This window comes from Vombatus ursinus, unplaced genomic scaffold (assembly GCF_900497805.2).
Source record: "Vombatus ursinus unplaced genomic scaffold, bare-nosed wombat genome assembly UNPS02014951.1, whole genome shotgun sequence".
Classification (NCBI taxonomy): Eukaryota; Metazoa; Chordata; class Mammalia; order Diprotodontia; family Vombatidae; genus Vombatus; species Vombatus ursinus.
This window is the reverse complement of record NW_020954729.1, coordinates 545,083-554,220: the sequence shown is the minus strand read 5'-3', so window position 1 is coordinate 554,220 and position 9,138 is coordinate 545,083. Positions and strand designations below refer to the sequence as shown.

Genomic DNA, 9,138 nt, shown 5'->3' with positions numbered 1-9,138 from the left:
TGTGTGTGTGTGTGTGTGTGTGTGTGTGTGTGTGTGTGTGTGTGTGTGTGTGTGTGTGTGTGTGTGAGATCAGTCTGTGAGCTCCAAAAGAAGACTGTGTCTGATCTCATCTCAACCTTGTGTGGTCCCCTCCGTACCTTAACACAAGAACATATTGTAGTGGTGTACTCTAGCACTTAGCCCAATGCCTGGCACATAGTAGGTCCTTAATAAAGGCTTGTTGAGACATAGTAGGAATTTAATAAATGGTTATTGGATTGCTTGTAGGATCATAGATTTGGACCTGGAAGGGACCTCCGAGGCCCTCTAGTCCAATTCTCTCCTTTTACAAGGAAGGAAACTGAGGCACAGAAAGGGGAACTGACCTGCCCAAGGTCATACAGATAGAACAGTAAAGCCAGAACTCAGGCCCTCACCACCTCCTGCCTGGACTAGTGTGATATCCTCTTAACTTGTCTATTTACCACCAGACTCACCCCTTTCCTTCCCTCAGTCACACAGATCAGTCAATCATTGCACATTTATTAAGTACCCATACTATGTGCCAGGCACTGTGCTAAGATGGCAGTGTAATCCTACCAATACACAGGAATGTTCACCTGCCTGATAAAAGAAAAATTTCTTTTCCTGTCCCTTGCCACCCAAACAAAGGATAGACTGGCCTTCAAGGCTCCAAGGCTTTATCTGGCTTCAAAGAATCTTCCCAGCCTCTGTTCACACTACTTTCTTTCCCATTCTCTTAAGTTCCCACCAAGGTCTGCCATTATCCAGTCTTGTCCTACTGTGCATTTCTATATGTGCCTATGCCTCCCTCCACCTCTCCATAAACCCTCTGCCCCCAATCCAATACCTTGAACTAAGCTGGTCGGTTTCAGCTCCTGTTCTTATGCACCCAGATGTTTCCAAATCAACCACACAAGTATTTAGTGAGCATCTGCAATGTGCCAGGCTCTATACTAGGTACTGGGGATACAGGTAAGAAGAATGAAATAGTCCCTGCTCATGAGGACTAAGTCCCCATGGCCACCCACCAGCATCCCTTGGTGAATGGCCTTATGGCAAGAGAGCCTGCTTCCGATCGGCCCCTTTGGGTGTCTCTACTTTGCAAAGGTCCAGCCCTCAAAGCCCAGACACTCTGTCCAACTGGAAAACCATTGAGCACCCCAATGAAGAGGGGAGAATGGTGGAACCCTAGAAACTCTGACTGTCTTAGGGTTTAAAAAGAGACTAAAAAGTGCTGTTATTTGGAACCAGAAGATCCAAGTGTGCTATTTCCTATGTGACTTTGGGTCAGTCACACTCTCTCAGCCTCAGTTTTCCTCTTTGTAAAATCAGAAAGCTAAAGCATATAGCCTCAGAGGTCCCTTCTAGCTTAAAATCTATGGACTCTGGACTGCCATCCCTCTTCATGGACTTAAAGCAAAAAAAAATAAAAAAATAAAAAAATAAAAAGGATTGGAGCCAGCAAGGAGCGTGGGCGGGGGATTTGCAGTTCTACCTTTAATGGCAGCTTGTGTATCCATTAACCAGCCCACAAGTGTTTATTAAGTGCCCACTCCGGGCCCCTGCTCTGTACTCAGAGCAGGAGGGGAGGGGGGAACTGCGGGGGAGGGGGTGCAGCAGTGACAGGAGAGCGAGAAAGAGAGAGAGACAGAGCGAGAGAGAGAGAGAGAGAGACAGAGCGAGAGAGAGAGAGAGAGAGAGATCGAGAGAAGGCTTGGCTCTTAAGAGCAGGGACATTACAGTCTGCTTGAGAAGGCAAAGCTCAGGCACATGAAACAATTAGAGAACAGGACAGGACGACCTCTAATGAAATGCTACATTGTGTGGGTGCAGACTGTGCTGACCTCTGGGGGAGTGGAATTGACAGAAGGCTAGAAGGTGGGGAAATCAGGCAGAGTGTCTTGTCTGAGATCGGGGCCTGGAATCCACAGATCTGCAAAATGTAGTTAGAGGTGAACGAGTTCCCTTTCAGCTGCCCATTTGGTTTGTTTCCTTTGTGTGTGGGTGGGGGACACAGTGAAAAGAGAGCTCGAGCCTCCAGGGCAAGCATTGGGGCCCTATAGGAGCAAGCAGTGAGGAGATGGGAATTTTCCAGGAGGAATCACTCCTGGTTCATTCAGTCAAAAAGCATCTTCTCTGTCTTGGCAGAAATTCATTTTAACCAGCAGCGCCAGTGTCGTCTTTGAGGGCGTCGACATCAAGAATGGGACTGAGGACCTCCCGTATGCCATGAAACCCATCGACTACTACACTGAGACCAAGATCTTGCAGGAGAGAGTATGTACCCTCTATCGAGCCACCAGAAAGGGCCCCTTAAAGCAGCTCAAGCCCCGGCTTGGCTGGGGTCTTCAGGTTTAATCTGGTCGAGAAGTCTCTCTGACGGTTATCGGGCTAGAGCTCTCTGGATTTCAGGGTAAAACTTCTCACCCCCAAGTACTGCTACCTCCCTCTAAGAAATGTAAAATCAGTTGTATGTGGAACACGTGTAAGTTGTTTACTTGGTTCCTAAGGGAAATCCCATAGGGAGAGAGGTGATGGGCTAGTGGGGCCGATGTGGGGGCGAGCCCTGATGGACTGGCCCGTGCTTGCTTGGCTGATTTGTTTTGCTTGCTTGTTGGTCTTTGTTAGGAGTGGGGAGGATTTGGTTGCGGGAGAGGGTTGGGAGGAAACAAATCATCAGGAAGTCACCAGGAGGTAGGGAAAGAGTATCAATAAAACATTTCCCCAAAAGCAGGAGCTGGCAGCTTGAGACGGTGAAGTCATCGTAAGCAGCCGGTTTTGAACTTAATTACCTTTCCTAGTTTCCCAAAAATCTTTGTACTATTTTGAAAAGCAGGTTCTTGCTCTACTCTTTATTTTTTAAAAAGCCACTTGCAAACTTGACAGGCCAGCCTCCCAAAGGGAATAAATAAGAGCTAGGCCTGGCTGGGCTGACTGGGGCAGTCAGGCACAGAGGCTGCCCCTCTAGGTGCCCCAGATCGAGAGCACGCTTGAGCACACATTGCCCCTTTAGCTGAGTTGCTCCGCCCCTCTGTCGACAAGACTCAGAAACCTGTTGAAAAATGAGGGTGGTGCCAAAGGATTGGAAATTTAGTAGGGCCCCATTTTTCCATGGGGTTGAAAGAGGGGCCCCTGTTTGTTTCTGTATGTTGCTCGATGCTGCTGAGTAGAAGTCATGCCCAACTCACAGGATCTCCTAGGGCTTCCATTTGGCAGAATGGGTTTGAGAAAGCCCAATCAAATCTGCCACTCACAGCCAAGATGGGGGGTGGCATGGGATGGGGAGGGGGACAGGGCAGACGTTCTGTAAGATTGGTGACAGGGAACTTGCTGACTTGGAGAGCTGGTGATTTTTCAAGGGTAGTGTCCACAGGAGCGTAGATTTGAGCTAGAAGGAGGTCAGAGGTGGGCATCTGGTCCAATCCCCTCATTCCTCCAAAGAGGACGCTGAGGTCCAGAGAGGTCCAGGAAGCTGTCCAGAGTCACACAGCTAGTTCGGTGACGGTGGTGGAGCCAGGATTCTCTATTTAGGACTGTCTGGAGGCCAAGATGCATTTACTCCTGGCCCTCCCTTTAGAGCAGGGCTTCTTAACTTGGGGCTTTTGGGTTTTGTTTTTGATAACTGCATTTCAGGGTAATTGCTTCCTCTGTAAGTCTGTGCGTTTTATGTGATGCATTTCAAAGGGGTCAAGGGGCTTCACCAGACAGCCAGAGGGGTCCAGGACACACACAAAAACAGTTAAGGCCTGCTTTGGAAAGGGTGAAAGAATGGATGTATGTATGAGTGAGGGAGTGTGTGGGCTGACAACCACTGCTTGTATTCTCATGGTGTGGACTGCTGTATTTCTTTTAGGAACAATAACTGGGCCCTTTTTGGCCCTGCTTTCTTTGTCGCCTGGCTAGCTGATAAGTAAATGCTGAAGTACAAAGTAGCCCGGAATCTCTGATGACTTTAATGGGATCATGGATTTAGAGCTAGATGGGACCTTTGAGCTTGTTTATCCAGCTGCCTAATTTTACAGAGGAGGAAACTGAGGCCCAGACATGTTTCACTTGGGCATAAGTGGCAGAGGCAGGATTTGAACCCAGGTCCTCAGGCATTAAGTCTGACACACTCTGTGATGTGATGTGATACTGCTTTACCTGTTCTTTGAATCAGAAAATGCTCCACTTAGGGAAGACTTCGATATCTGTGAAACATAAGGAAACTTCAGCTATGGGTCAGCTTCTCGTAGTTTTGTAAATATCCTGGGGCGGGGTGGGGGTGGGGAGGGCAAGGGCACCAGAGACTGCCTGGTTTTTCCCTTCAGGTTGTCAAGGGTTCTCTGACATCCCTTTCAAACTCTAACCTGGGGAATGAGAACTTCCCTCGGCCTGGATGCTTTATTTATACTAGTCCTAAATCCCTGTGTTTGGCAGCCATTCCTCATTGTTGACTTGGGGAGCCAACCGAGTGGCCACCTGAACCCCAGATTCTTTTCTGTCTTTAGAACCCAAAGCACCCAACCTACCGTTCCCCTGGTTGGTTTCTACCCATTTGTGCTCCTGTCCTCCCTGACTTGGGACTTGCAGGTGACTCTCAGTGCTGCTTCAGCCTTTTTGCCTGCCTCTTCCTCCTTCCATGGTGGCTAGATGCTGACAGTTTTTCAGATCTGCGGACCGAGCCTAAGCCTTGTCAATGCCTTCTGATGTTTTGCTTTGCTTTCCCAGGAGGTGCTGAATGCCAATGAACCCAGCAGTAATTTCTTAACCACAGCAATCCGCCCTCATGGCATCTTTGGCCCAAGAGACCAGCAGCTGGTCCCCATCCTTGTTGAGGCAGCCAGGAGTGGCAGAATGAAGTTTATGATTGGGTAAGCTTAGTGGCTGCTTCTTCCGCCATATTTCCTCATCACTGCTACCTCTACTTGCTGCCCTCCCTACCACTTTTCTTCCCTTACAGAACACTTTGTAATTTTTAGTGTGCTTTCACAGCATTATTGTATTTAATCCTCATCAAAACCCTGTGAGATAGCTAGGGCACAGTCAAGTATGCCCATTTTACAGATGGGTAAACTTAGGAAACTTAAGTGACAGGCTCAAAGTCCTGCAGCTCCTAAGGAAAGGAGCCCAGACTAGAATCTGTTACATGTACCGGAACCCAGGATAATAAAAGTTGACATTTGAAATAAAGAATAACAAATAACTAAATAATAAAGTTGCCACAAATTTTTCATTGCCTAATGACCTCTCATCCGGTCCCTCAATCAACCCGGTTGGTCCTTTGTTATCTTGCTGTCACCAATGAGGCCAAAGCAGGTCTCTGAGAGGTAACGTGACTGGCTTGGAATCACGCAGTTAGGAAGTGTCTGATGCAGGATTCCAAGCCAAGTCTTCCTGACTCCAAGGCCAGTGCTTAATTTGCTCTGGTAACACTGCCTCTCCTAGGAGGCATAAGTAATATAGAAAAAGAAGAAGAGAGCAAGGGGCCCGTTGATTTGATCATCCAAAGCATCCCTTTGCATGTGATACACTGAGGAAGGCCTGCTATAAAGGTAGCTACTAAATGCACGCTAATTTAAAAGAAAAACAACTTTAATAGTTGTTTGGTTTTGGGGGGGAGGGGCAGTGGTTTGGGTCTTTGGTGTGTGTTTGTTGGTTTTTTGTTTTGTTTTTTTTTTGTGGATTTGGTTTGGGTTTTTTTTGTTTCTTTTTAAGAGAAAGTCTGTGTATTCCTTTCTCATGTTTTATGACCTCTCAGTACTTTCCTAAATGATTCTCCTAAAGATTTTATAGCTTGGTGTGTCAAAAGTTGTGATATATTCTTAGTTACCTTTTTTCGTTGTTGCTAAAAGTTCTTTGCTAATCATATGTGATCTTCTCCATTCTCTAGGAATCTTACCCTCTTGGAAATATTTTGAAAATAGAACCTTGAGGGCTTTTAAAATTGTCTTGTTTCCAGGAGAAATTTATTTTGTGTGTATTGCTGCTTCTTCATATAGCACCCTAGGTACTGACTGAGGGGGTGGCATCCAAATGTGATCATGGTGCTATTGTCACTGATGAGAATAAATCACCACTGGACCCCCTTACCCCCCCCAAAAAAACCCACCCCAAGAACCTGGCTCAACAGATGCACAGTCCTTAGAATCAGAGGATATCAGAACAGAAGAGGGGCTTTGATATCACCCACCCCAGCCTTGCCACTGCCTACCATGTTTGGTACACCCCCACAGAGAACAGGCCCATTTTCATGGAGGGATAGGCAAAACTTCCAAAAGTCTGTAAATTACAGATCTTTGAAATTCCCCACCCTCCCTTCTCTTCTTAGCTCTGGCTGGGGTTTTTTTTTGGGGGGGGGTGTCTTTTTTGAATGCTTTATTAAAAACTTCACATTGAACGTAGGCTCACAGCTTTGGACCTGATAGGGACCTTGGAGGTCATATAGTCCAACCCCCACATTTTTCAGATAAAGAAACTGAGGCCTGACTGTAATGCTAGCAGCTGAACTGGAGCTATTTCCATTTCAATGAATCCCCGTCCCTTCCTTCAGTCCCCATCGGGATCCTTTGTCTGTTCATTCTCATTCACTTTTTCTCCCTTGGCCCAGTTCGAGTTGACTCCTTTCTCCTGCCTTTTTTTTTTTTTTTTTTTTTTGCTCTGTATTATTTCATAAAAGTCTCTCCAGATTTCTTTGTATTCCACACACTTGTCTGACTTAATTACTTTATTGTATTCCCTTGCATGAATGTATGACAACTTATTTAACCATTCTCCTATTGTTAGATGTTTCAGCTGTTTCCAGTTTGGGGGGGTGGGTTTCTTTTCCTCCCAATTACATCTAATGCTGCGAGGCCAACCTTTGACTTCTTCTGTTGAATTCTTTCCACCCTAGCCCTCTGTCTTCTCCCTGTGCCTCCTCCTCTTTTCACCAGTTTAGATTGCTATCCCTCTCGGGTGCTCCATCTCTTGATTTGGGGAACAGGAAAAGAAGGAAACAAGCAGGTCTTAAGCACCTACTATGTGCCAGGCCCTGTGCTAAGCACTATACAAATATTATCTCATTTGATCCTCATGACAACCCTGGGAGGTAGGTGCTGTTATTATCCCCATTTTACAGATGAGGAAACTGAGACAGAGGTTCAGTGACTTGCCCAGGGTCACACAGCTAAGAAGTGTCTGAGGCTGGATGTGAACTTAGGTCTTGCTCTATGTTGTGCCACACCCTATCTCTCTGCAGGATCAGGAAGAGTTGATGGGGAGCGGGGGAGGAGGGGAGGAATAAGGAAGAGCAAAACATCCATTCAGCTTCACCCCCAGGGTCTGGGAAGGGATATGTCAGAGAGGGGCTTTTCCTTCAAAGTAGAGAGTACAAAGAAAGTTAAGCACAGTAGGACTACAAGAACAGCTGGGCAGGCTGTCTTGTTGGAGTGCCTCTGGAGACCCTTAGCTTTGGCTTACCTTGGGCTGCTGGAAAGAAATCCAGCAGCATCTCCAGGAGCCTGAAAAGCAGCCCCACTTTTGATAGGCCCTCACTTCAAAGTCACCTCAAGGCCTGAATTTAAGTTCCCTGTTCCAGATACAAAGTCAAGCTTCTCCTTTTATCCCTGCAGGAATGGGAAGAATTTAGTGGATTTCACCTTTGTGGAAAACGTGGTCCATGGCCACATCTTGGCTGCAGAACACCTTTCCTCAGACTCCGGCTTATGCGGACAGGTAAGTACTCTCGTTCCAAAAGGTTCATGTGACAGCCTTGGGCTTACAGAGGCCCCTCTCTCAAGCAAGTTGCCTGCATTGGGGTATGGAGAATTTGGGGATGGGTAGCCATTCAGAGAGGATCCTCACACTGTTGACAGTGTTTTGTGATCTAAAGCAGAAGCAGTTCTGGGTGAACCTGGAATCCATTGGAATTGTTGGTCCTAGCTGCCATCTGTATTGCTTTCTCTTAATCTCTCTCTCTCTCTCTCTCTCTCTCTGTGTCTCTCTTCCTCTCTCTTTCCCTCTCCAGGCTATTCACATCACCAATGATGAGCCGGTCCCTTTCTGGGCCTTCCTGTCCCGTATTCTAACAGGCCTGAACTACGAGGCTCCGAAATACCACATCCCTTACTGGTTGGCTTACTACCTGGCCTTCTTCTTGTCTCTGGTGATCATGGTGATCAGTCCTCTCATCAAGGTCAAGGCTACCTTCACACCCATGCGAGTGGCACTGGCTGGCACGTACCACTATTACAGCTGTGAGCGAGCCAAGAAGCTGTTGGGCTACCAGCCACTGGTCACCTTGGACCATGCTGTAGAGCGCACCGTGAAGAGCTTCTACCATCTGCGCAAGGCCAACTAAAGTGCACCCACCCCCAGCAAATACCCCCTGGGGAAGTGATAGCTCACTCTTTTTTCCAGCCTGCACCTTGGGCCTCTGCTACTAAAAACAGGTTTCTCTTGGACTGGGGCCTTCTCTCTTTGGCAAAAGGGTAGAACTTCTGGTGCCTTATTCTGAATGGTACTGCTTGGGGGGAGGGAAGGGACAGTATTGACCTTGGTAAGAACCAGCCCCCTTTGTAATTCCTTCAGATAAGGCAGCTGCCAATTCCACCTCCCCCTTGCCCTGACCACAGTTTTCTGTTCTCCTTTTGCCCCTCTCCTCCATTGTGCTGTCATTTGGGCCCACCTTCAACGTTATTTGCACTCTGACCACCCCATCCCCCCCCCACATCCTTATTACCATTCTGTGACCTCCCCCACCACCATCCTGGATTCACTAGCCTCCCCCATTACTGTCTTTCTGGGCTCTTTGGCCTCCGCTGACCCCCCCATTTTGTGCTATCTGACACCCATCCCTGCCTCAATTTTGTGTTCTGACCACCCGCACCACCTCCATTTTGTACTCTCTGATTTCCTGTACCATCCCTTTTCTGTGCTCTCTGACATGCCCCACCACCCTCATTCTGTGCTCTCTGACCTCCCCCGCCACCCCCATTCCGTGTTCTCAGACTACCACCCCCATTCTGTGCTCTCTGACCTCCCCCGCCACCCCCATTCCGTGTTCTCAGACTACCACTCCCATTCTGTGCTCTCTGACCTCTCCCTCCACTCCCATTCAGTGTTCACAGACTACCACCCCCCTACTGGGCTCTCTGAGCTGCCACGCCACCCCGA

The 9,138-nt window shown here is 47.8% G+C and overlaps 1 protein-coding gene across 3 annotated transcripts in view; it reads left to right on the top strand.

The window, feature by feature from the left end:
• NSDHL (NAD(P) dependent steroid dehydrogenase-like) overlaps positions 1 to 9,132 on the top strand; it is a 36,318-nt gene extending 27,186 nt beyond the window's left edge. For all 3 annotated transcript variants that reach the window (XM_027845051.1, XM_027845052.1, XM_027845053.1), the window contains 4 exons: positions 2,152 to 2,280; positions 4,714 to 4,856; positions 7,596 to 7,698; positions 7,991 to 9,132. In XM_027845051.1, coding sequence (XP_027700852.1) covers positions 2,152 to 2,280; positions 4,714 to 4,856; positions 7,596 to 7,698; positions 7,991 to 8,323 — 708 coding nt within the window. In that variant the 3' untranslated portion in view covers positions 8,324 to 9,132. The remainder of the gene's footprint in view (positions 1 to 2,151; positions 2,281 to 4,713; positions 4,857 to 7,595; positions 7,699 to 7,990) is intronic.
• Positions 9,133 to 9,138: the final 6 nt, after the last annotated feature.